At 42.2% G+C, this 27139-nt stretch overlaps 2 protein-coding genes across 4 annotated transcripts in view; one reads left to right on the top strand and one right to left on the bottom strand.

Moving 5' to 3' along the window:
- TRIM71 (tripartite motif containing 71) overlaps positions 1-15705 on the top strand; it is a 54313-nt gene extending 38608 nt beyond the window's left edge. Inside the window, exons 2-4 of the mRNA XM_053989208.1 lie at positions 2265-2432; positions 11957-12091; positions 14254-15705. Of these exons, the coding sequence (XP_053845183.1) occupies positions 2265-2432; positions 11957-12091; positions 14254-15705 (1755 nt within the window). The remainder of the gene's footprint in view (positions 1-2264; positions 2433-11956; positions 12092-14253) is intronic.
- A 9230-nt stretch (positions 15706-24935) lies between these two features.
- The window catches only part of CNOT10 (CCR4-NOT transcription complex subunit 10), a 32237-nt gene continuing 30033 nt past the window's right edge, over positions 24936-27139 (bottom strand). For all 3 annotated transcript variants that reach the window (XM_053998641.1, XM_053998658.1, XM_053998649.1), the window contains 2 exons: positions 26699-26774; positions 24936-25223 (listed from right to left, as the gene is read on the bottom strand). In XM_053998641.1, the coding sequence (XP_053854616.1) occupies positions 25069-25223; positions 26699-26774 (231 nt within the window). In that variant the 3' untranslated portion in view covers positions 24936-25068. The remainder of the gene's footprint in view (positions 25224-26698; positions 26775-27139) is intronic.

The following is a 27139-nucleotide window of genomic DNA, read 5'->3' as shown; positions in this document are numbered from 1 at the left end:
AACTCTTTTGCTCTCTGTTTTAAATCTATTGTTGTTTTTACCTTTTTTGTTTTATTTGTTTGTTTGACTAAGAAATTAATAAGGCCGCATCAATGGCTCTGTAGTGTTTACTATACAAGACCTTCCCCTGCCATGTCCTGTGTAATCTGCCTATTTCCTAAATGAGAATAGGGGTCTTGGCACTCTTCATTCTAAATTTAGGAGTGATGTTTCCCACCACATTTTGGTGGGTGGCAAGAGGCAACTGAACAATTTAAGTTTGGTTTTTTCTTTGGCTTGAACAGCTGGGTGACTCTTTTACCCAGTGGATGCTGCTACCTTGCAGCAGGAGTGGACCAAGTGCTTCTGGTATTGACTATTGTGGAGGACTAGTAGTAGATTTAACTTGCTTCTGGTCTTCTGTTCATATGGTCACCACTTTCTTTTCAGCTGCTCTGCTTGACTGAGGCCCCAAATCCCTGCTGTATGTTTTTAAAGTATATCAGATTCATATGACTTAACTTGATACCTTGTCTTGGTTTTCATTCTCTCTCAACTTCTCAGTTGTTTAAGTGGAGTTATTCAGCAACATGTAATAAACATTCCCTGTAATTTCAACAGAAAAATTGCAGAACTTTATGTGCAAGTGAACATTGTATACATATTTAGACAACCACAGTGTAAGGACAAGGATCCCTCTAGCTGAGGAAGATGATGTGTTTGAACAATGCATTTCAGAGCAAAGGCTTTTTTTTTTGCTTGAAAAAATGGGAATCTGAGACACTGCTTGAGGATTTAGTGTTTGAACAGAAGCAAACATAAGTCTGTTCCAGTTTCCCTCCAGCAAAACTTAATTTCAGAAAAAAAGAGGGCAGGTTTTAGTAAAATCTGACACGTGCACATGAACACACACATACCCCTTTGAGAAATTAATCCATATACCACTTCAGCTGTTGTGCTTATAGGAGCTTAAAATGTCACTTTATGCAGCCCAAGCAATCCAAGGGAATCACCTGTCCTGTCCTTCCCCTTGCTCTTGAGGGAGAAGGGAAAGGGGGATGTTATGCACCATATCACGAGCTGTTAGCTGGAGTTGGGAGTGGCTGGATGACAGCTGGGAGAAGACAGGCATATCAAACACTTGTCCAATCTTTGTTCTGCTCTTGCTCCTTTCTGTGAGGTAGGCTTCAAATATCTGGTGATGGAAAAGTTGTTTGTAGTATGAAACTTTGTGCCATTGTATTGTTCCATGGTAATACAGATTTTCTATTATTACACTCCAGAAAAATAGTGTGTGTAGTTAAGAGCAAAACTTGAATACAGAATTGTTTTTTGTGTTGGAGTGTTGTGCTCCTTCATTTGCATCTTTGGAAAGAAAAACTTGAGAGCCAGTTTCTGCTTCCCTCTAAGAAGGCAGGCTTCCATGGAAGTTGCTATTTCTGTGTGTTACTTCCCTCTACTGGATGGAATGGGAGCAGCTACGGCTGATGAATGGAAACCAGCTTTCTAGGCTAACATCTTGGTCTAAGTTGTGATTTGAATATAGGGTTTGGGAGTGCTTTGTGAACAGAACAGCGATTTAGTGGTTACCCACAGGTCACTGTACCATTCAAATGCTCTGATGGGCATGATAAAGTTCCAGTCTTGTTTTCCAATTCAAGCATCTCAAAGCATCACTAGCATAGAAAACACTGTCATAGCAAAGGATTTTTGCGTTGTTGATGGAAGTGGCAGGGGGGAGTTTTGCCCAATATTGTTGCTGTCCTGAACATAAGGGATTTGCATATTTTGAAAAGAGAGGATGGTTCTTGGCGTGCATGGTTGGTTTTCCCCTTGTGAGCAGTGGGTGTGCTGCTGCCGCAGCTCTCCAGTGTATTGATTATTGAATGGCCCTCTTAAGAGATTTTGGTGTTTGTATTTGCAGGAAAAGTCTTCACCTGAAATTTGCCATAGATGCCATCTCCAATCTGCAAGTGTTGGCAGATGGCTTCCGCTCTTAAGAGGAGCTGATGTGGACACTCTTCCTAGTATTGTATTGCAAAGAAAACAATGACACTTCCATCTAACTGTTAGAGCATGATTTGGAGTTTACTGGGAAGGATAGCTCTTCCTCTGTGGAGAAACTATTGTGAAGTCTTTGCCTGTTGCTACTGCCTCTAACCATCTCTCTTATAAGCTGAGCTTTTGGATTTGTTTGTTTTTTTTTTTTTTTTAACACATCCTGGCTCTGTTTTCTTTTCATTTCTTCTTTATGTAGTGAGAATTTTTTTTCCTCCTTCTTCCAGGTACTGCATTTCTACTGTGATACCTGTTCTGTCCCCATATGTCGGGAATGTACCATGGGACGACATGTGGGTCACAGCTTTATCTACCTCCAAGATGCCCTACAGGACTCCAGGACTCTCACCATTCAGCTCCTGGCAGATGCTCAGCAAGGACGACAGGCTATTCAAGTAAGATACTCCCAACTTGAGTACTTTATTTCTCTCTCCTTCTTCTCCCCCCTCTCCCACCCAGCTTGTCTGTTACAGGGCAAGGTGTCAAGGCAAAAAGCTCTCTGCTTCTGCTGTCAGTCTTCTCACCCCTTCTGTTTTCTCAGATCCCTGTCAGAAGTGGTGGTGGAGCTGAAAATAAAGTGCTGTTATATGAGTTTTGCATTCTTGTAGCATAATCCTGTCATGTAAATCAAAATATATATGACGCTCTGTACAAATGCACTTGGGTGTGAAGTGTTTCAAGAAAGCTCAGATCTTATGTGGCAGTGCCAAACTTGGTTTTGTTTTTCCAACTGAGACTTTCTTTGAGCATCTTCCTGCCTGTATAGTTTCTCGCACTCTGCCTACCTTTGGCTCTTGTTATGTCTTCAGTGTTGCCACCAAATACAAAATACTAATCAGCTGCTGGATTAGTGTGAAATTCCTTAACCTGTATGTGCAGAGGGTCTAGAGCTATCTCCATGAGAAGATTGCTCTGCACACACAGAGGCACACTCTGCCTATTACTGTACTCTACCTCAGCTGTGTTTTATAGTGCAAACATCTATACCTGGCAAGGGCTGGAAAGAAGGTAGCACAGTGCTTCAAACTAAAGAAGGAATTTTCATCAGGAATTAAACTGCAGTGATATGTAAATACTTACTTTTGCTGAGTAGTACCCAGTGGTAAGTGTGAGATTATATTAGTAGTTTTGTCTATAGGGAGACTTTGGATGGGGAGACCATAGTGGAAAGTTTCACACCACGCCTGCTGCCATGTAGTTTTGTTAGTGTCATGTCCTAAATTTGAGTTGGGTATTACAAAACTCAACACTATATGCTTTAACTACTAAGTTTTTGTAGGTTTTTTTGTTTTGGTTTGTTTTGGTTTTTTTTGTTTTGGTTTTTTTTTTGGGTTTGTTTTTTTGTTTTGTTTTGGTTTTTTTTGAGTAAACTTTTGTAGAATGTCATGGATAGGGAGTTAACTTACCTTCCAGATTGGGTGGGCTTTCCTGGCACATGCAAGATATAAATAGTAATTAAAATAACCCAAAGCTCATAAGCTCATTGTCTTCTCTCTGCTGCTTGTTTCTAGTAAATTAAGGAATTAAGCTTGTTCTGTGAGACAAAAGTAACTAATTAGTCTCTCATTAAGTCTTTGCACCAGTGGAATCATAATAGTTTGTTTGTATAGATAGTAATCAGTTGTTGACATTTTCCTTCAGTTTCTGATGTTAACTTGTTTACTGTGCCAGTGTAACAAGTTTTTGGAGCTGGATGGCTAACTTTTAACTCCAGCTTCAGGCAGAATTCTTGAAAACCTAGCATCTTCCAAGATTTGTTTTAAACTGGATTGTAAAGCTCTTCAGCAGTATCCATAGTGAAATGCTTTTCACACACCCAAAATGACAAGAAGGAAGGAATTATACTAGTTTAAAGACCATCGCTGAATTTCTCCAGGCTGTCCTAGACAAGGGCTTGCCTGTTAGTAATTAAATTACTGCTTTTGACCTCCAGGGCTCTTAATCATCTAACTGGTACAGCTAAATCATCTAAGGTCTGTGTTTTGGAGTAGAAACTAGCAGATCATGGAGCACCACTCTGCTACTATTGCATAAATGCTTTTGTGCCTGATTTTCTTCCCACTGAGTTTACTTTGCTCATTCCTTCCTTATCTTTTTCTGGCCTTTATGCTGAAGGCTCCTGCCATTGTGATGGGCTGATTGTTGCTTGATGGTGCAGGTAAAAGTTGTGTGCTCATGTAACTTGAACAAGCAACTCTATTGAACTTAGCTCATGCACATTTGCCCAGGCCTGGCTACAGCCCATCCAGGTTAGGAGGCTGTCTTGGAAGTATTAGTCAAGCAGCTTGTGTAAAGATCTGTAAAATGAGCCATGTTTTAAGAGCTGAGCTGTTTCATTAGTTTAGTGGGGTTCTTAGTCTGGACCACTGCAGAAAAGAAGAGTAGTGAGCAAACAGATCTGTGATAAAGTTCAGGGTAGAAATCTGTGTGCACATGTGTAGGAATGGGAAAATTGCTCGGCCCAAGCCAGCTACTCCTGAAGCAACATCAACAGGAGCCAGAAGAGCATGTGTTGCTGTTAAAAGCAGAGGTGCTCAACTCAAAATTTTCATGAAGCAGAGCTCTCCTTATTCTTGGGACAATGTGGCTGTGAAGCTGTATGTCTATCCTAGGGAGGAGACAGCATGTCAGCATGAATTCAAAACAAACTCTGAAATATGTAATCTATAAATTAAAATCTATAAATTAAAAGAAATTGGCTTGAGTGGTTTTCCTAAAAGTATGGAAATAGTCAACAGAGAATTAAGTGCCAGTACAAGCTGTAATATGAGGGACACAAGACTGGAACTCTAAGGGGCTTGAAAAGTAATACATTGTAGTAACACTTCTTAGTGGGACTGATACATAACTGCTGCACCATAAACTCTTTCTTAATAGGCACTGAAAGTGATAGCTCCCCTGACAGGAGATGTTGAGGATGGATGAGGAGGGGTAGTTGAAAGTAAATGGGAAAAGGTGGAATTTGAAGGGCAGCCTTGCAGGAGAGAGGAAATCAAGCCATGAGTCAACTGGCTGGAGAGTATCTGGTTAAGCAAAGTTGAAGGCTTTTAAGAAGAAATGTTTATTTAAGCTCTTCCTGTGGCTTTGGAGGAAAGATTGTTTTTCAGACTTAAAAAAAAATGCTGTGACTTGGGATACATTTCAACCTCTTGATCCACTGAAGCCTGATGTAGCCTGTCACTCCAGAAGAGTCCAAACCTCACTTTTCAAGGAAGTTCAAGTCCTCTGTAAGAAAGAGCAAGAAGCTTGCTTTTTTTTCCTAAGTGATATTTCTGCAGCAATGGAAAGCCTTCCATGCTTCTTTGTGCTATGATGGTCCTGGCCTGCATTCCTAAGCCTGTCTCTAACTTGAGAACTTGTGCCTGTGTGATGAACTGATCCAGCTGAAAGGGTATCTTTTCTGTGGGTTAACTTTTTGGCTGGGTCAGCCCTCTGGCTGGTTCGCTGCAGTGCTACAAGGTCTGTTGGTGGTGCCAAGGAATGAAGCAGCAACATCCAGCTGGGCTGCTGGTAGGACTCTTTCTTATTTCAGCAGAAAGCTATACTCCTAGCTGGGATACTTTTCCAGCCTTTTCAGAGACTCAGATTGATTCACAGGGTGGCATGAAAGCCAAAGTTGACACTGGATAAATGGTGTGGGAGGAATCAGGACTGCTGCCTTTCTATATGTGGGGAGCATGTCCCACTGCCTTGTTTTACCTCATGAAAGTGCACACTTAGCTGTCTTCTTTCAGAATTTTTTCCAAGGACTAGGTCACAAACTGAACGTAAATCTGTTATGGTGAAAGATAGATGGCTTCTTCAAAATGTCACCTTCTTAAAATACATCTATACATGTGTAACTGTATATATGTATGGATGTATGCATGTAACCTAATGCACTTGCGTAACAGTAAAGCAGTGAGCGCTCATGTTCATTTAGGGTCAATTTCCAGGTGAATACCTTAAAATACATTTTCATTTGTTCATCTCAGATGTCTTAAAAAGTGGGTTTATTGGAAAACAAGATAAATTCTTTCTTAGCTGAGCCTATAATTGGTTTTGCTGGGGTGCTTGACCATGCAAGCTTCTCACTGCCCTGTGAGACTGATCATGTGCAGAGCATAGCGGGAGCTGCTCTCTTATCTGTCATGAAAGGCTTAGGAGCTTCCCTCCCAAATCTGTGGGGGAAGTGGTATGAAATAGATTAACACCTTTATGGGGGGCGAGGGGGTACTATAAGAAACTCATCTGGCCAGAGGAGGAAGCTGATCTGTTGCCTTGAGCCTCTGCCCTTCAGTGGGAGCTTCCCTGTGGGTTGCCATATGGATCTGTGCTGCTGGGAGGTCGATACCTGAGAAGGATGGCACTGCTGTGCTGCAAGGGATCGTTTTGGGGTTGTCACATTGAGTTAGCTCAGGCAGCCTTGTGCATGGCTTAGAAGTCAGGCTTGCAGGTTTGAGAATCTGAAATGAAGCTTTGTCAACAAAATGGAGTCAATTGTGCTTTTCTAAAGCTGGGTTTTATATCAAGAGGCTGAATTTCTTTGTACTTTTAGCCACTGTTTTGTGTGGTATTTCAGTGAGTTCCTCAGTGCAGCATATGAGCAGATGGTTATTGGGGAAGATGGATTTGACATGTGTCACTGTCCAAACTACTGTTCTGCCTAAAACTGTAGGCAAAAAGTCTGTTCTTGCAGTACAAACCAAAATGATTGCTGAGTTGTATCTGGCATGAGTTAACCTGGCCTCTAGCCCTCCCTCCATCAAAGCTTCTTTAAAAATTATCTTTGTGAGGAACTTCAAGTGAAGATGTTGTAGTGTTTACAGGCGTTGGACTGAAGCCTTTAAATTGGTCCAGCTACTGTGATTTGTGCTATAGCTGCACCAGTATTACTAAAAATCCTGGTACCTTTCACTGCAATTATGTAGGATCTTCCAGTTAATTTTTCTAGTGTGAGAACATTAGGAGGTTTGTATCCAGTTCTTGATGCCAGGGAAAGCCAAGTGTTATGTCCTGGTTGTTTTATCCTGCTTGACACAGTGATAAGTAACTGGAAAAGTTCAGTGAAATGAGCCCACTGTATCTTTTTGTGCCTTAAGGAACTGAAAGCAAACCACTTATGGCTGGAACACCTTCCATTTGGTGGAAGAAGGCTAACTTGAGACATACCAAGAAGTTTCCTTCAGGATTTTTTGTAATTAATGTGCTTTTAAAATCCAGAAAGGAGTTTGTCAGAGAAGAAGCATCTCAGCTGTTTGTTCCCCTCTGATTAGGGTTAACTTAGTCTTAAATTCCTTAATGGTTAAACTGCAAATCCTCCATACTGAGGTAGGAAAGTGTATAATTAATATTCTTTATTCAATACCTGGGGTCCATTCACCCCTGAAATACTGAAGAATTCCTCAGTAGAACCAAAATTTGCTTTTGAATTTGAGTTTTCTCTCCAGAGATTTGCACCTTCATTGGAAAACTTGAGATTGGGAAACTTAAATGTCAGAATTAATGGCTGAAAAATTATACCTCCCTCCCATCTTTGGATGGACGGATGGAATAGAAAAAATCCTAGGGACTTTTTAAAATATGTTCATGCAAGCCAGCATTGATGAGTTGCAGTACAGTTACCATAAGCAGCCTTTATAGTATCTCATGGTGCTTCCACTGCACTGTGGTATGTTGTGCTGCAGTTTGTTCAATTGGATAAATTCCTGGACTAAATTGGTGTGATCTAACATCATGGCTCAGCATCTAGATCAACAGGTCCTGCTGTTTCAGAGACCTGAGGTAGCCTCTTCAAATAACTGTGTGCTGTGTGGACATAGCTGTGGGCATACCGATTTAATTTGAGTATCAGACAGCAGAAACCACTCAGTGAGGGCATCAGCACCTCTGTCACAGCTCTTCAGAGCACAAGCTATGTAATAGTTTTTCTTTCTCATGGAGCATTTTATGCTTCTGATAATTTTTTTTTTTTTTCATTTAACAGAGCATCAGCACTAGCAAAAACTTGGGAGTCTACTATATCCCATCGGAGTATTTAGATAAACATGAAATCATAGATTTTTTTTTTTTTTTTTTTTTTTTTTCTTCTTATCTTGAGGCTCTAGTTCCTACTGTTCAACAGAAGACAGGAAAGACAAAAAATTACTGACTGTTGCCATTCTACAAAATGGCAGCTCTTGATTTGGGCACCTCTGTAGTCAGTGTAGATATCCAGAAGCATGGCCAAGTTCTATAATGCTACCCTGCTACTTCTGATAATTGCAGTTGATTTCTTCATAGGTTTATGTTGTACCATCAGTTGCTGTAGCCACTGGAGCAAGACCATCACCAGTTTTTCCTTCAGGTGGTGAAATGTAGATAAACTGGAGCTCCCAGAGGTGTCCACCTAAAGGGAGCTTGTGAAGGACACCCAGGTTCCAATACAACTTTGCCCTTCACCTTTTACTCCAAACTGAAATGTGCTGGTACCAGTAGCTAGTGATGGATGTCTACATTGTTTTCCTTCATGGGAACAAGTTTGTCTGCCTCACTGGAAGCTGTGTATGCAGTTTCCTTGTGTGGTAGTCCCCTGGAACATGTCACCTGCACAAGGACTGCTACTACTTAAATTTTGCTCTTGAGGAATTGGAAGTACCAGTTTGAACCTTAAAGTTTACAAAATACACTGCAAAGTAGTGTTTTACTTGTTTTTACTTGTTCTTAACAAACACAAGGCACTGGTGACATCTCTAATAGAAGGGGGAGTGGTATTGACCATCTTTAGAGCCCTGAGAAGCCACAGTAGAGAGGTACAGCTGCAAATAGATTATTTACTTTCTTGGCCAACAGCAGGAAACAAAACAATTGTTTTCCATCTCACATTCAGTAACTCAGCACAATTCTTGGATAAACACAGGCCTTGTCTTCTGTCTCCCAAGTGTGTGAACTGGTTGACCATCTAATTCACTAGCACTGGGAAAATTATGACATACCATGAGGCGAGAGCATGATAAAAGCTATTCTTCTTTACAAGGATTTGTTGTTAAAAAGATTGTGTGGTGTCTGACCAGAACAAGAAACACTGCTGCATAACATGCTTCCTAAAAAGTTGACCTCCAAGACAAGTTCAGTACAGAAAATGCCTGCAAAACAGCAGGAGTGAGTTTTCACGGCAGAACTCTGACATCTTACAGTGATGTAATCAAAGTGAACAAGGGATTTCCATGTGAAGAAGACTCCCAAAAGTTGTACTTAATGCTCTTGGCTTTTGCTTCAGATATAGATAACTTGCTATTGCTGTTCCCCCCATCATACCTCTGCATGTTTGTTGCTGGTCAGCCTTCCTAAGCTGTTCTAGCTTATTTGGGCAGAGTGCAGAATCCTATGAATTTTACCAAAACTTCACCAATATCTTGGATGATATTAGAATCCTAACATTTTGGGCATCCCCCACTGATCTGAGCTGTTCATACTTGGGCAAGTAAAAATAAATCCGGATGATGACATGAGTTGTTGGTAGACAACTAGCTGTGCATAACTGGTTCCTATAGCTGAAAGATCCCAGCATCCACAGGGAATTACTACCTCTCCTGCTATGATGGAGTCCTTGAAAGGTGGACTCTGGCTTTAGTGGGGATTAAAGAAGGAAGTTGGGATTGCTCTTATCCCTAAGGTATAATAAGGGATGCATATATATGTAGATCATAGTTCTAAATGGGTACTGAGTACAAAAAGCAAAAATAAGTAAATCAAGATTTTTATGCTTTCACAGACATCATTGTTAAAATTGGAATATGAGTGGATAGTTTCCCTGACACTTCTCAAAGTGATACCGCTTTCTCTTTGCAAGGGAACAAAGGTGTTTTGCTGTACTTGATGGGAATCGAGGTCTGTTTTGGAAGAAATGCATGCTTTTCCCCTGCAGTAGGGCAGCTTCTGTATTTGAATGGCAAAGAGGTCATAGAGGCACAGTATTCTTACGTGTGGCCTCTTCTAGCTGGGTCTGAGGCCTACCGGCTTTTATGAAGTCTTAATCCATGGCCAGTTGTGACTTCATGTCTACTTTGCTAACTGTTGTAATGAGATTTTAATTTTTTGTCAAATTTGCCTGCCAGAAGCTTTGTGAGAGGGCAGGGCAGCCTCCAGTGGAACTGGGATATATAGGCTGTCTATGAGTTTGAAGACATTCCCTGTTAAAACTGTAGTGAGGGTGACTCTGGGAGTTCATGAAGGAGGAAGTGCTGAAAGACCTATTCCTCTTACTGAGCCCTGGGCTGCAGGCTGGCTGTCAAGTAGCACTCCTGTTTTCCCCTGACAGTTTGCAGGAAAATTCTTTGGAGTAAAGATAGAAATGTTGTCTTGTCTGATTTTGTCAGGGTTGTCTTCAACTTGTCTCCGGAGAGCAATCACCTGGCCAGGTTAGTCTTCTTTTTTCTTACAGAAAAGTATCACCTATGTGACCTGGAAGAATTAGTCTAGTTCAGCCTAGTTGTCTTAAAATAACTTACCTGGAATGAAAATGTCCAAGTAATGCTATATTTAAGTTTTTATGTTTTCACATTCTAGTTGTTGGCATCGACTAGATGCTGCTGAACTGAGAGTTCAAAAATGCTAACAGCTATTCAGTGAAAGATGACAATGTGTCCTGTCTGACTTCCTCAGTGATGCTGGGTCACATTGGGTAGTTCACAGATGGTTGCAACAGGTGGTTCTTAGATTGGTACATCCTCATACGTGCAATTAAAATGAGGATATCTTCCTGAAGGTTCTGAATGTATGGTAAAGCCTTTAAATTACTTTTTAGCTGATTTCAATGAGCTTGCATTTCTGAGGAAAAAGAAGTGTTTCCTAATGTTCAGAGGGAATGTCTGTTTCAGTTAGTGCCCATTGCCTCTGGTCCTGTCACAGGGCACTGCTGGAAGGAGCCTGGCTCTGACCTCTCAGAGCCCTCCATTCAAGAGTCTGTATACTTGTAAGAACCCCACTCTTTTTTAGGCTGAATATCTACACAGGCCATCACCGTATTCTAGAATTTTGTAACTGATAAGTTGCTATCTTTTTAACCTCTTTTGAGGGTCACAGGTTCATCTGCTGGTTCACTGTATGACAAAGGTGTTAAAAAAAAATTGTTAGCCATTGCTATTGAACCTGTTCCATTGTGATCCTTCAGATTTGCCTGGTCTTTGTTTTTATGCCCATTTCTGTAATATTTTGTGAAACTTGGGAGTAGTTTAGGATGGATTTTTTTGAGGAAACAATTTTTAATTTAAGGGGGGAAAAAAAGACGTGCTCCTTCTTGGTCCATTCTGCAGAATACTACTACAGAAGATTTTAAAAATACTATCATTGCAAGAGTATATTAGAAATAATTTGAATACTAGAAATAATTCACACCTCTACCCAAGATGTGAATAACTATATGAATACTTTTTACTGATAACCATTTCTTCTTAGTTTTTCTTTTAAAATTTATTATCTCCATACTCTTTTAGGGGTATTTCTGTGCAGCTCAAATGCATAGACAACACAGTCTGTTCCATACAGTGTCATTTTTTACTAGAAGCAGACCTATCACACAACAACAGTCTGAACCATTTTGAGGGGGTAGAAAAACTGGGTTCTCTACATGGAAGAAAACAGGAGTATGAACTTCTGTGCAAGTCTCTTGTTCACCATATTAGCTGCTTGTTGCAATTGCACAGGGAATTTAGTGCTGTGGTGTTGGTGCAAGAAGGCACAATGAAGGTGTAAACTCCATGTAATAGATGTATTTAAACAATCCTGAGAGATTTTAGGCTGCTGTGTATGAAATGGGTGAAGAAGGCCTAGTAAGAAATGAGTTGTCATTTTACACCTTTACCTGAAGGCGTAGCATGTAATGTAAAATGTAAGCAGCAGTCCTCTGGTGCATTTTTAATCGGTTTGGTCAAGCCCTAAGTGTGTCTCTTTTTCTCCCCAGCTGAGTATTGAACAGGCTCAGGCTGTGGCAGAGCAAGTCGAGATGAAAGCGAAGGTGGTACAGTCTGAAGTCAAAGTAGTGACCACTAGACATAAGAAGGCCTTGGAAGAGCGGGAGTGTGAGCTGCTCTGGAAGGTATGCACCCTTACATTGGTGGTTTGCGCTGCTGACAAGTGTTTTTCAAACTGAAAAATTACTCAAACTACTACACAGCCAGATTCTGATATCCAAGGAAAGCTGCAGGTTTCCTTAACCGGAGCCGCTGGTGGGGTTTTGCAGGGGCTGCTGGATCCTCGGAGCAGCACAGCCCCACACGCGGGCTGGGCACTCCCCCTGCTGGCCCAGCAGCTGCCCCGGGAGGAGATCCCCTCTAAACAATGTCTTCAAAATATCTTTAATGGGCCGCTCTAGAATTAGCTACATAGTATAATTGGTTTTCCAATCCACTTCTTATAAAGGACAGGAGCAAAGCTGTATATCCTATCCTGTCCATTTTTGTTCCTAGAAGTGCTAGTAGAAATTCTTTGAGACCAACTTTCATTGTCCCCATCCTTAAAAACCTACATTGTCAATCAAGGTAGCGTCCTCCCTCTAAGTAATTTTTTTGAACTAATATAAGAAAAGAGTACTCTCCAGCAAGAGTATCTGCACAATTCTGAACTGATGGGCTCATTTCAGCCCAACAATGCATGTGTGTTATTTTGAGAGGAGGAAAGGAAGTAACAGGCAAGTTTCTTATTCCAGAAAAGTAATTCAATGGTCATGGTCCCCTGCAAGAGAAGCTTTGTTTTCTTCTGTAAGTGTCAATAGCAAGATTAAAATTGCATTTTATGTAGTTAGTGTACTTCAAATGCTGGTTTTTTAGCTTTTGGATTGAGGGCAATGAGTTTACTTTTCTCTTAACCTTCGTCAGGAAGCTTGGCAGCTTTCTCTTTTAAGGTATTCCTAGTACAGGAGGAGTCAGATCTGCCCCTGAGCTCTTTTTATCCTACTGTGCTGTACAAATGCACTTTGTTGGACTATCTGCACTGAAAGCAATCTCTCTTCAAGATGCAAAACATTATTTTAAGAAGGAAATGTGGTGGTGGTAAATGATTTTAGCAAAACAAACTCAGTCTACTATCAAGCTCTTGTATCAAGCACGCTAATAAACAATTTTGTATACCAGAGCTGAGTCTAAGGATTAAGCTGAGACCTAAGATCAATAATTTGTTTTGGACAACTATTGGAAGAAGCATCTCCAAATTTTTTTACAGCTTGGTAAAACCTACATACCTCAACTTTTAGCATGTTTGTACATATGTTATCTAGTCAGTGTCTAACCAAGGAGTCTTCAGACATTGAGTCTTCCTTCACTAAAATGCATTCCAGATATTGTTCTGAGGCCAAGCAGGTATTCAGACATCAGGAAATGTACTTTTGCAACAATAAAACAAAGACATGTTACATTAGTTTTATGAAGCAGGTGTCTTCGCCAGCTGGTCCAAAGTGGTTTTTCACAAGTAAGGGTAGACACAGGCTTGTATAGATGAGTTACAAACCAGGCGTTTTTTTTTTTTGCACCAACATCAGTCTCTCAAGCAGGGAATGGCAGCAACCTTCTGTGTTATTTGAAGTGAGATTTACAAAACATCCTGTTTTAAAGCACAAGCTCAGCATGACTGCCAGTATTTACAAGAAAATATTAAAATAATTGGATCCTAAAAATCCCTGGAGATAGATGTCTGGTATTATCCAGTCACATGAAAAGAGTTCTGGCAGGCAGGGAGCCCACGTGCATTAGCTGGTGCTGACTCCCAGCTCAGGTCCATGGGACAACCACCCACCTTCTGAAATTGGTCTCAGTTCTGGTTAGTGGAGCCTCAGCCTCTGTTCTTCTGGAGAGGCTGCAATAACTTCTGTCCTCCCTGGGGGCTGAATGAAATGTGCCTTTGGATGATCTGTCAAGTACCTTGCAACTAGAAAACAGAATAGCATTTGAGGAAGCAAATAATTACTACTAAGTGAGTCTCGCTTTCAAATGTCACTCTGATGCAGCAGATCTGCAGAGTAGGAAAGTATGGTGTTGCCTGGAGGGTAGGAGAGACTAATAATCCTAAATTTGGATAAGTAATTAGTTCTCCTTGTTTCTTCTTGTCTACATTGTGATTTTTAGAGGTTTGTTCCGCAGCTGTGTGTCAGCTTGCTATAACAACTGTCCAACTGTCTTTTATGTAGAAGGGAGACTGAAGGAAATCTGTGTTGTGGTCTGTCTTTCCTGATGTAAGTGCGCTTTTCTCTCTCCCATTTCCAACAAGGTGGAAAAGATTCGCCAAGTCAAGGCCAAGTCACTCTACTTGCAAGTTGAAAAGTTACGTCAGAACCTCAACAAGCTGGATAACACCATTAGTGCTGTTCAGCAGGTCCTGGAGGAGGGTCGTACCATGGATATTCTTCTGGCTCGGGACCGCATGCTGGCTCAGGTGCAGGAGCTGAAGAACGTCAGAGGCCTTCTCCAGCCACAGGAAGACGACAGGATCATGTTCACCCCCCCTGACCAGGCATTGTATATGGCCATTAAATCAATGGGCTTTGTCAGCAGCGGGGCTTTTGCTCCCTTGACCAAAGCCACAGGGGAAGGTCTCAAGCGTGCACTGCAGGGCAAGGTGGCCTCGTTCACCGTGATTGGCTACGACCACGACGGGGAGCCTCGCCTTTCAGGGGGTGACATGATCTCTGCAGTGGTCATGGGCCCAGATGGAAACCTTTTCGGGGCAGATGTCAGCGATCAGCAGAACGGAACCTACCTGGTCAGCTACCGTCCCCAGCTGGAGGGAGAGCACCTGGTGTCCGTGATGATGTGCAACCAACACATTGAGAACAGCCCCTTCAAAGTGATGGTGAAGTCCGGGCGCAGCTACATGGGCATCGGGCTGCCGGGGCTGTCCTTCGGCAGCGAGGGAGACAGCGACGGCAAGCTCTGCCGCCCCTGGGGGGTCAGCGTTGACAAAGAAGGCTTCATCATTGTTGCTGACCGCAGTAACAACCGCATCCAGGTGTTCAAGCCATGCGGGACCTTCCATCACAAGTTTGGCACGCTGGGCTCCCGGCCAGGCCAATTCGATCGCCCTGCTGGCGTGGCCTGTGACATTTCGCGTAGGATCGTCGTGGCCGACAAGGACAATCATCGCATCCAGATCTTCACGTTCGAGGGGCAGTTCATTCTGAAGTTTGGGGAGAAAGGAACGAAAAACGGGCAGTTCAATTACCCGTGGGATGTGGCTGTCAATGCAGAGGGCAAGATCCTGGTCTCTGACACAAGGAACCATCGCGTTCAGTTGTTCGGGCCCGACGGCGTGTTCCTTAACAAGTACGGCTTCGAAGGGGTACTCTGGAAGCACTTTGATTCCCCCAGAGGTGTGACGTTCAATCACGAGGGCCACTTGGTAGTGACAGACTTCAACAACCATCGCCTCTTGGTCATCCATCCAGATTGTCAGTCAGCACGCTTCCTGGGCTCCGAGGGCACTGGCAACGGCCAGTTCCTGCGCCCACAGGGAGTGGCGGTGGATCAGGAAGGGCGCATCATCGTGGCTGACTCCAGGAACCACCGGGTGCAGATATTCGAGTCCAATGGTAGCTTTTTATGCAAGTTTGGCACTCAGGGAAGCGGCTTTGGTCAGATGGACCGTCCTTCAGGTATAGCTGTCACCCCTGATGGCATGATTGTTGTGGTCGACTTTGGAAACAATCGAATTCTCGTCTTCTAATCTGTGTTTGAATTAGGAAGAAACTGTCTCAGGGAAATTCTTCTAAGAGAAAATGAAAAAATACAACGTTAATTCAAACCTACCTCATCTTTAATTTTTTTACAGATGAATGTACTTACCTTTTCTGCAGGGAGTGAGCCTGTAAAATTGAATTCTATCTACCTCATTGTCCTCCCTTCCCTCCCCTATTTCTCGCCCCCTCCCCATCCCCACATACTCATAGTTCAGAACATTTTACCTCTTTCCCCCCCCGATGGGGTTTTCATGCACAAACAAGAATTGCTGTGCACATTAGGTGGTTTGTGTGGTGAGTTCTGTTAGACTAAGCCAAGAAAGGCGCTATGTAACTTTTTAAATGGAGAAAATGGTAGTAGGTGTTTGTAGAGAATTTGTGTTCTTGACCATTCTGCAGTTCTGTGGGTGGGGACATGGGAGGGAGGGACATTTGTTTTTGTTGTTGTTTTTGGGTTGGTTTTTTTTTTCATTGCTGCTGCAGCAGAGAACTTTTTCCTGTTCTCCTTTTTATACCTCAGTGTGTTTGATTTACTGGCGAGCACAGCATCTTGTTCCAGACAACTTTAAACGTTTTATGAAAGTGAGTGAGATTCACTCGCCAGTAAGAGCAAGTTTGCATCTTTTTTGGCATTTCTGTGTATTTTTTTACTGAAACACAGTAATTTAACAGCACAAAGTGAAGCTGATGAAAATGCACAAAAATTCTTTAAGTTTAAACCAAATTGTTCATTTTAGTGGCTTAGTGCAGTCATTGTAAAGTTTAGATAAAAAGCAAGGCTTCCTTTAATGTATCCTGTAATTGAGAATTTTGTTTTTACCCCTTTTCACCTAAAAGCTAAATTAGTTTGAAAAAAGTTGCAGTTTCTTTTTATCAGTGCCCCTAATCCAGGTAACAGAAGAGGTTAGGAGGAGCATTGAAACAGGGAAAATTAAACCCTTTTGATTTACTTTCTTGTGAAATGACTTAGCGTTTTTGCCCCTTCCCATAGAGAAAGCTTAAGGGAATAATGTTTGAATTTGTTAAAGTGGTACCTTTTTCCAAAAGTAAGAAATAAGCACAGCTTTGGAGATTCAGGGTGTGATTTGGAGAAGTCAAGAGTTGTTTTGCTTTGTTTTGTTTTCGGGTTTTTTTGTTCAGAGAGGATTGCAATAACTCTATCACTGATTTTTTTTTTTTTTTTCCCCATCTTCTGGCTTCCCCAGAGAGCTGGACTGAAGATTTTGGGAATAGCTACTGTAGCTTTTAGGGTGGGTGAGGTGGGCCTGTAGCTCCCTGCTGCAGGAACTCTGGCTACAGATCCAAGTGAAGAGTTACCAGTACCAGCTAAAGGCAAACTGCATCAAGGTGAAATTTTGCTGCTTTTTTCCCAGGGCAGTACCAAAGACTTCTGTGTAACATTAATGTATTTGATCCTTAAAAGCTTGGAGGCAGAGGGAAGTTTGCCCTTTTGGGGATATAGAAACTGGTGTTCTGAGAAGCAGAAACCTTTGGAGAGAATAGAGATCTCTTTAGCAAAATGTTACTTTGAGTCCCTGGAAGGATTTGGTTTTAGTCTTCAATTTCCTGCATTCCAGTTTAGCTGTTCATGCAGATATGGTCTCTACAGACCTGTAGCTTCACCCTCTGGTGTTGGCAAACAAGAATTGCTTAAAGTGGGGAACAGAGAGCTCCTCTTGCTCTCTGCAATGGAAAAAACTCTTGTCAGTACTCTCGAGTTTGATTTACTATGGGATTTACCTTACCATTTGCAAGAGAAGATCTCAGAAATGTAAATGTGGTCATTGTCAAAAAGTCTGAAGAGCCTTAACCATCCTGCAAGGAAAGGGTTCATCTCTCTGCCAGCCACCATGCACAAAAGCGACCTGAGGTTGAAAAGCTCTTTACAAGTTCGTGAGAAATCACAAGGTGCACTTTCCTTCTTGCTGCTTTTCCCCTCCAAGGAGTGTTAACTTTCTGAGTTTTGTAGACATGCCAATGATGTGTGCAGACAGAGAGAGCTGCTGCTTTAGAGGAGGCTTAAACTAAAGGACCAGAAAGAGACAAGAAAGGTTCATGAGATGGCAAAACCTCTTTCAAAAGAAGGGTGAGGAAAACCACCCAAATTAAATGGGATAAAACAACTGTGCTGCCTTTCAGCCAAAGCCTCAAGGAAGCAAACTCTTCAAAGCAGTGTGTTTCAGTTAGGCTTAGTCTTAGGATGGCATGGTTTAAAAACAGTCTTGAAAGGATAATCTTTTATACAGATGTCTGTCATTAAATTTCTGTGGCCACACAAAACATGTATGAGAGAGAGCTAGTTTACCTTAAAGTTTTGCAAGTTCTGCCTGTGTGCACACTTCCCTTCTTGGGAGTGGCCTACAGTTGTGAGAGATGTCAGTGGTTGTCTTGTATTATTCAGCCCAAGAACTATTTGCAACTTGGGCTGTGAAAACTAATAGCCTGAAAGATCTAGATACCAAAGAATAGTGGTTTAAAAAGCTTTAATGTTTAGTCTGCAGGGTCCTTGCAGTTATCCTATCATGTCTTAATGAAAATGCCAGGTCTCTAAATAATTTGACCAGAGTGGCTGGCAGTGTTGAAGTGTCCTAGGAATGCTCTTGTGCTTAAATGCTTCTGGGGTTTGCCCTTCTCTGTGGCTAGAAGGGAGTTGTTTTTCCAGGCATTAAAAAAAAAGTTAAGTGTGCAGCCAGGATTGTGTTGAACTGGAGGAATGTTTTGCCCCCCCAGTCTGCACCGTGTGGAAGGTGACAGACACTGAAGTTGCCCTTTGCTGTTTTGAATGGAGCCATTGCACAGCCCCCCAGCCCAGCTCAGTCAGGAAGAGGAATGACTTAAACTCTTTCTAAGCTGCTGTCTATTTAACTCAGCGGGATTTGCTTGCAAACCGAACCTTGAGTGTTTGACCTCATGTTGTTGGGGAGCTTTTTCGTTTTAAAAACACTACTATTTAGCTACCCAAAAGAATTCTTATCTTTGTGATAGATAGTGCTAAGCACACTTGGTCTCATTGAAAAGTGATAGTGTAGCTTATAAAATGGAGTGTTTATATGCAATGAAAAAAAAGTAGTGCTAATATACAATGCCAACATCAGATGCCCCATAGAGGCTTATCAAAAAGTAATAAACAAGATTCCAGCTTGCTCTGCTTTTCCATGCATGTTCTCAGGTTAATGCCCCTGTAATATACATGCATGCAGAGAGGAAAAGCAAGGCTTGGAAACTGGATTGCAAACCAAAAAAGCATTCAGAGTAACCTTCTTAACTAGGGGCAATGGCCTAGAGAAGGGTAAAGTAAGTGTGTGCCTCTTCGTTGGGGAACAGCAAATGTAGGGGACAGAACTGTTTACTTGAACTCCCAAAGGATTTTCTCTATGCCAGGTTAAACCAGTGGCTCTCTGTAAACCTTTTGCTTGACAAAATGTTACCAGCAATCAGTGTGTCTGGTTTGGGTGCTCAGCATATAAAGCAATCTTGCCCTTTCTCAGAATTATTTAAGCAGGAACTTTAGTAGCAAGCTGAAGCAGATTCAGTACTTGATAATGCAGGTCCTTCACATAACTTGCTCCTTTTTATTTAGTACATTTTAAATACAACTTATTTAAGGAGGCCCACAAACTTTTAAAGAAAGAAGGGAAAGGAAGATAACACCTGAAAACTAATGCATGTTAGAGCCAGACATAACCAACCTGGGAGAGAGAACAAGTCACTTGGATGTGGCGCTCCCTTGGAATTGAAGGAAAGTGGGCCCCAGTCCATTACATTACAGTTAAACCAAAATTGATTTCTGAAGAGAGCAGGTTTATAGGCTCATCTTGCCATAACCTTTCAAATCATAAGATTTCTTTCTTCGTTCTAGATTAAAAAAGTATTGTGCCAAAGTTTTGTTTATTTTTTAAAGGAGTGTAAGCCAAATGGTGCCAAAAGGTAATAGGGTATTTAAAAGTAGAGATATTTAGACAAACAGTTTGGAACTGTATAAAAAAGGAACACTGGTACTCAAGTTAGACAAATATTGTACCTTTGGTCTTTGAGTCCTTGGGAGTTTGAAACCCAGTTTGCTGTGGTACAAAACGCACAACTAGAGATGCCACTATCTTTTGCTTGAAGTTCTACCTCACTTTGCAGAAGTAAATCATCTACCTCAATTTAGCATCAGACAGGTTTGGGACATAGTTGAGAATCTGCCTGGGGGAAGGATTCATCCTGCCTGTTGGAAAAGCATTTTAATTGAAACAGAGATACTAAGTGTGTTCTATGTGGTGACTGCTTGCTTTTGTTTGCTTTTGTTTTTGCTGCCTGCCTATGGAGATATTAAACTGCCCTTGCTAGAGAACCTGTAAATAAAACCAAATGTTCAGGCAAACTGGACTGAGACCTGAAATGCTTTCGGGTTTGTTCTGGTTTCACTACAAGGTATGGAAGTGTAAACTTTTGTTCAGTATTATGACACTACTGGCTGACGTGACATACTTCATGTTCATTTGCAGTGTTGTTATGTCTGTAAGACCTTTAGGTCTTCTCTCTACAAGAGAAAAACTTTTATGCATGCCTACCAATGTGTCCTGTTTGGGAGGACTGGTGTTATGATTGCTGTAAACACAATGCTATACCAAATGCTTGAAGGGAATAAGGTCCTGGTTTTTTATTTTATTGACTTGGTGATTGTATTTGTAGCTTGCTTGACTCAATGGGATTTTTTCCACCATGACAAAGCAATCAAGTTCCTATTCCTGGAGGGCAGCTTAGGTTCAGACATACTCAAGAGAGGCAGTTGAAAACCAGTGTCTTGGGGTTTTAGGCAAGTTAACTAGTGACATGCCACATGTAACCCATTTTACCTGTGGAGTTAAGTTGCAGAAGCATATTTTCAGACTACTCTATTGGATTAAAAAGAAGTCCTTTTTCATCCCCAGCTCATATTAAGGGGTGGCAGAAGTGGGTACAGGAGACCCCTAATAACAACAGGCTGTGTTGGGTTTGGTAAATGTTATGGTGGGAAATGTACATTGATGTCTCTAAGTGATCTTACGGGTTAACAAGCCAGACTGGCATCTTTTTCCATCATTGTTCAACCAATAATGGTTCTAAAAATGCTTTGTGTACCTGCATGGTCTTAGACCTTCTATTAATGATTGTATCAACTTACAAACTCAGGTAGATAATTTTTTAAGCTCTTTTCATAGAGCCTTACTTACTGAATGTTAAGTGTCTGTGTACTGATGTAGTTAAGTAGCTTCCTTTTGAACTACCAGACTAGTTTAAAAAAAAAAAAAAAAGTTCTTTTATAGGTTTGTAGAGTACTTTTCAGACAATGTAGTAGTTTTTCCTTCAGAGGGAGGTTTGTTTCTGAGGGTTTTGTTTTTTTTTTTTTTTTTTCTCTCTAAAATGACTAAGAGGTTTTTAACTAGTTTGTAAGGTTTGCTTAGTCACCTGAGTTGGTGGGGGTTTCTTATGTCTGTGGCTCTTGTTTGTATTGTGCATTACCTGTCATGCCCTGCTTGCTTCGTGCACAGGTCCTTGGAGCAGTTGAGGGTGTGAAACTCATACCTGCAATTTAACTCAAATAGAAGTTGCAAGCCTTGAACAAAATGAAGCTCAGCCCCATGAAACCAATGTCAAACATGACTTTTTTTCTCTTCCTCCCTCCCCCGCCCCCCCTTAATTGGCTGTAGATGTATGCCCCATCTTGCAAAATTTTCTGATTTATGAGTAGCATTGATGTTTTATAACTAGCATTGCCTCAGTGCAGGTTTGCATCAGAATCCAGGCTGATCTTGTCATTTTTTGGATGTTGGGCATCTTGGGTTGATTTGGTTTCTTAGTTTCCTCTTCTGTTATTTCTTTTCTACTTTAGTAACTAATCATGCTGCTCTCCTAATAATAAAATATCTCAGGAGGTCAGACAGTGCTCTGCTTTTAATGAGCTGCTCAAAGATTTTGTATCTAATTGAAAATGAGTCGGGCTGTGACAAAAATTGCTGTGCTCCAAAAAAGGGCATCACATTTCTACTTGGAGAAAAAGTGATATAATTTCTACTTGTCAGATGTTGAGTACTGCAGAGAAGAAAGCATGACAGGTTATGTGCAAACTTTTATGTAGAATAAGTGAACAAAATGTTAGAACCCTTGTGTTAATGGAGGCTTCTGAATGTATCTTTGTGGTCCATAGGGAAGGCTGAAGGATGTAGCAAGGAGACGATGTATCAGCTACTGCAGCCTTAAAACAAAGTCAGTGTCTCTCTGGACTTTAAAATGTTCCTATGCAGTTTATTTTATTTTTGTTTAATCAAATAAATGTGAGTTTTTTTTCACGGCAACTCTGTGTGTGTGTGTGTGTGTTTCTGTACCATCCAGGAAGAGCCTTCTCTTCTATCAGGATGCAAAAAAGAAAAAGCCCCTCCTAGCTGTTATGTGTTATTAGAAAAAGGCCTCATTGTCATGACTGGAGAAAAGAGTTGTGATATTGAACTCACTGCTTCCAAATCCATCGTTTTTTCCCAATATTTTGCCAGAAAATTTCTGGTTTAACTTTTTTAGGTCCATTTCTATGTTTCCTTTCCTTCACCTTGGCCACTGAAAGAATGCTTCTTCTGCATGGCAGTGTAAAGCAAAGCCACCAGAACATTTCATAAGTCTCTCTGGCATCTTACAGGGCAGCCTGTCAACAAAAGTTGGGTTAATTAAAAGCTTCCATTTTTCCTCACTACCTTGGAAAATGTTTGAAAAGAATTTGTGAGCATAGGAAGATGCTCTTCAAGTGAGGTTTGAGAATTAAAGCCACTGACTAAATTCCCATCGTGGGTAGGAGTGGTGGTGGATTCCAGGCTCTGGAAGTGCTGGCTGCTTTAGCTTTTTGAAGCCAAGATGCCTTCTGGGCTTGTACAGCTGTAGGGCTCTCAGCACCATTCATCAAAATCCTTCACTAGGCCTTTGCTTTCTTCCTGCTGGAGCAGCTGGCAACCTGTCAGGAGTACACAAATCCCTTCAAGAGGGAGAGAGGGAGGGAGAAGGCCCTGTGGAGGCAAGGGACAAAGGCTGCCCGGGTGAGTTTGTCCAGCTTCCTGTGTTACTCTGTATTGCCTTGGCTCCCCTGTGCCCTCTTCCTGAAGACAACTGGAACCCAAAAGCTCCCTGAACACTGGGAGATGGCTCAGGACACTGCTGGATGAGTGCTGCCCAGTCCTTGCACCGGGACCATGGGCAGAACTAAAGGTTCTGGTGAGAGAAACAGCAGGGGCCACAGGCATGGTGCAGGAACAGTCCTGAAGCAGCAACAAGGGTTGTGGTGGGGGAAAAGGGAATGCACCCCCTTTCTCCTGCTGCGGGAATATGAGCCAGTGTGCTGCTGTAGGGGAGATCCTGGAGGTAAGGGGAGAGGGACAGGCACCCTTTCCTTCAGGAAGTGGCCCAAACCAAACTGCTGAGCATTATTGGGTTTACTAACTTAGCCCACTGCTGAGCCTGGGCTGCTCACGCTCCCCGTTTTTCTACCGAAGGACAGCACCATTTTACTTGACTTTCACTTATTTCCTACCAGAGATTAAAACGATTGAAGGTAGAAGTTAGGTCAGGTGCTTGGCTGCTGCCTCCCTTTATGTGTTATGATATTTAATTTTCCTTTCTGTTTAATAGCAAGCGATGAAAGCCGAGAGCCGTCATTACCCTGCGCGAGGCCGTGCGGCGGGCAGCGGGAGAGCGGCGCAGCTGCTGTGGGGGCTGCGCCGCCCCGGGGCACCGAGCTGGGGCCGGAGGCCGCAGCTCACGTGCAAACGCGGCTGCGATAAGATGTGCCTTATCTAGGGAACAACTGCATCCTTCACCGAGCCCGGGCATGGCCAGAGCATCTTTTGCATGTGAATGCCCCGCATTCCTGGGGGGGGGCGGGGAAGAATCTTCTCTATTCAGGGCCCGGGACCACACAGGGAGCATCTTGAACCTTCTTGTATTTAATCAGTCAATCTACTCTGACGTAAAAGATCTATCAGTTCCCTTTCTTCCTTCTTTCAGTGAGGTGATCGATACCAACTTACTTCGGATACTTTTTTTATTCCTAGTGTTTCTAAACTGTTTGCCCCTACCTGAGGACAAGGGTGCATTGCAGCTCCTGCAGTAAAGTTACTACTGAAAAAGGCAGCTACTGGGTTGTATTCTGACGGGATTGAAAAGCAGGGCAGGCAGTTATCTGACAAGAGACAGAGCAGCAGGTCTCAAGCTTGCTCTGTCCTGCTTCCTGCTGGAGACACACCTGTGCTCACTCCACAACTTGCACATTGTTTAATACACTTGCTGTACTGTTTCTGTCAGCCGGTTTCTCCAAGATGATGGACACAAAGCCAGGGCTGTCCTGCTGCCTTCCCCTCCTGGACACGTCTGCATTCCCTCACACTCACGGTACTAAGAGCAGAAGTGGCAGGTCCTGAATCCAAGGTGCTGCTGGGAGAACTGACCTCTTGGTGCTGGCTGGAGGCAAAGTACAACGCCAGCAGCACAGGGAGATAAGGTGGTAGCTGAGCTCTACCCTGGAGATTATCAGGATAGCTGAAATGGCACAAAACAGCCCTGGAGGGACTGTGAGAGGCGTGCTGGGCTCCAATTATCTTATGCCTCTCCTCCCCTCCTGTGCTCAGAGTAAGTAAGCAGAAGGTCCTTGATTATGCTCCATCTTCCTTTGAGTAAAAGGCAAATTTTTTTTTTGTTAAAGAGAGGTATTCATCTATATTGGAAACTAGATTTAAAAACTGCCACAATCCCTCCCCGCCCCAAAAAAACCAACAAAAAAGCCCAAAATCCCATCCAAAACACCCCCCCCCAAAAAAAACCCCACCCACCCAATACCCTGCTCCCCACAAAAAAATCCACCAACAAAAACCTACAAAAAACCACCCCAAACCCAACCTTTTTCTTATAGCCAGATCCATGCTTCCTCCATAGCTGCACCATTACACTGGTTGGGCAAAGGAAAACCAGGGAGAGGGGAAAACAAAAAAACAACAACAAAAAAAAAAGCAACAGAAACAGGTTCCCTCTTCATTGAGGAAGAGCATGCCTTATATATGTCAACACAACTACTCAACTGCTCCTTCAGAAGGACTTTACTTCAGGTAAATGGTTTTCTCCACTCACTGCTCTCCTCTCTATTCTCTTCAAAAAGAGCTGAATTACACACTAGCATAACCATCATTCATGAAATAACCTTTACAAACAAGTCTTTTGGTTTACATCTTTTATTAAAAATTTACATAAACAAACACACTCCAGCAATTGGGGTATTCAGGTGTCCTAGGTTAAAAAAATATACAAAATCCCAAGCCCCCCTGACCAGGGCAGCAGCAGGTTAAAGCACAACCTCACTTCCTTTGAACAGTGGTGAAAGCTGGCATCTGAATGGGCTGGATGGAGTGGACTGGCTGGAAAACAGGCTTTTTCCGCATGTCAGAGAGTGTTTTCACAGAAGGGAGCAGCTGGTTCCTCTTGATGATCTGCAGTGCCAGCTGCGTGTTACCTACAAGGCAAGTTTCAATTAAAAAACCCGAAATGCCATTTAATGACATATGAATTACTGTTCAGGGACAGAGCTGATAAGCCAGCCCTGAGCCCAGGCCAGGTACACCAGCAGTGCTTCCTCTCCAGTGGAATGCTGGTATGGATAGGAAAACCAGTAGACAACAGGAAATTTGAAAAAAATAAGTTTTGATTGAGTCCAGCTATTCTGGGCTGAAGACATCAAGCTTTTACCTCAGAGCTGGAAGATGGCAAAGCACCTTCTAATTTCCCAAAGGTCACCTCTTCTCTTTCCCAGCTGCACAGTGAGGTGCTAGATCACACACAAAATGCCCTCACACTGTGACATTGCAGACAGTAATATGAATGCCAAGGGGATACAAGATGTTTTTAAAAGAAGAAATCTGATTTTCAACTGTAAGTATGGTCCATCAAACAACTACCAATATACATGGAAAACTCACTCTTTGTTAAAAATTAAACCTTAAAAATTATAGGAGAAAAGGAACTGAGTTGTGAGGAGAGTAGTTCTCCCTCATAATTTTCTTTCCCTGAAGTTTTAGTTTCAGAAGAGATGCACCATTTTGTTGTTATTTATAGAACAAAAAATGTCTTTAGCCTCTTTTAGTTATCTACTTAGAAGAAGGTGAGTGATGTAAATCCCACTTTCTACTCTCTTCTGCTCTGTACACCTCTGTTGCAGAAACAAAGGTTTCCAAAATTCCAATTTAGAAAATCTTTGTAAGAAAAGCTTTGCAGAAGTCTCAATTCCAAATGCAAACGCTCAAATCCTCTGCCTGCCTGCAATGCAACAGCAAAGGAGATGTTGGAACATCCAAGGAAGGGGAACAGGCACACAGAACATTTCACAACACTTGGACATGAAGTGCCCCCAAGGGGCACAGGTCTGCAACCATGATCGCTTCAAGCAGCATCTGCACCAGTCTGCTCACACTGCAGAATTCAAGTGCAACTTTTCCAGTTTCCCATTATGTAGAGCTTTCACTTCATACAAACAAAGTGAACCTTCAAAGGAAAGCATTGTGGAAGAGAAAGTTATCAGTATTACAAGTTTTGCTGCCATACTTGCTCCACTTGCTCTACGTACTTGACACAGCTTCTTTGGGAAACTTGGATTGTGGTTGCCTTTTAATGGAGAAAGCTTTTCAAACCCTCTTTACACTATAAACTTCATCAAAGGTTTTACTGAGCCTATCCAAGACTGATGACTTCTGCACCAAGACAGAAAACTTCATCTCAGGAAATGAACATTTAGGAGGTCTGGAGTGTGTAAAAACAGAATGGCAATAAACTATGGAAGTGAAGGTGCACATAAATGGATCCACAGCAGTGTAAAATGGAGGCAGGGCCTAAAGGGTATAGCTCAAATGCTCTCTAGATAGAGTAGGAATGATGACTACTGTCCTCCTGCCTTTGTATCCCAAACTTAGGCTGCCAGAACATCTCCCAGCTTACCGTTCTGCAATTCAAGATACACAGCCAGCAGGATGGCCTCTGGAGGGATCTCTTTGGGGTGGATCAGTGAAGCAGCCTGATTGAAAAAGAAGAGGGTGGAGAGAAAAAGTGCTTAACAGAAAGTTCCAGAACAAAGAAAGTGCCCCTTGACAAGATTTCACCATCTTAGGTAACAATACTAAATAATTCATCAACTAAGACCAGATTTTTTCAAACTCATACGCTCCATCAGATTTAAGCATGCAAGGAGAGATGGTAAGATTATCTACATAGCAAGACTGTTTCACACTAATTAGCAGGACCATCTGCTGTGTACTTATGTTCATATGGATCTGTATTTCTTGGGCCAGCCTAGCATGGTTTCCTGGTGAGGTGACAGGTGAAGAAGGTAACTTCCACTGCTTCAAAGGTCAGAATACAAAGTTAAAAAGGATTGTTCAT

The sequence above is a fragment of the Vidua macroura genome, chromosome 1 (genome assembly GCF_024509145.1).
Source record: "Vidua macroura isolate BioBank_ID:100142 chromosome 1, ASM2450914v1, whole genome shotgun sequence".
Classification (NCBI taxonomy): Eukaryota; Metazoa; Chordata; class Aves; order Passeriformes; family Viduidae; genus Vidua; species Vidua macroura.
Note: the sequence above shows the minus strand (reverse complement) of the source record. Positions and strands in the feature narration are given on the sequence as shown.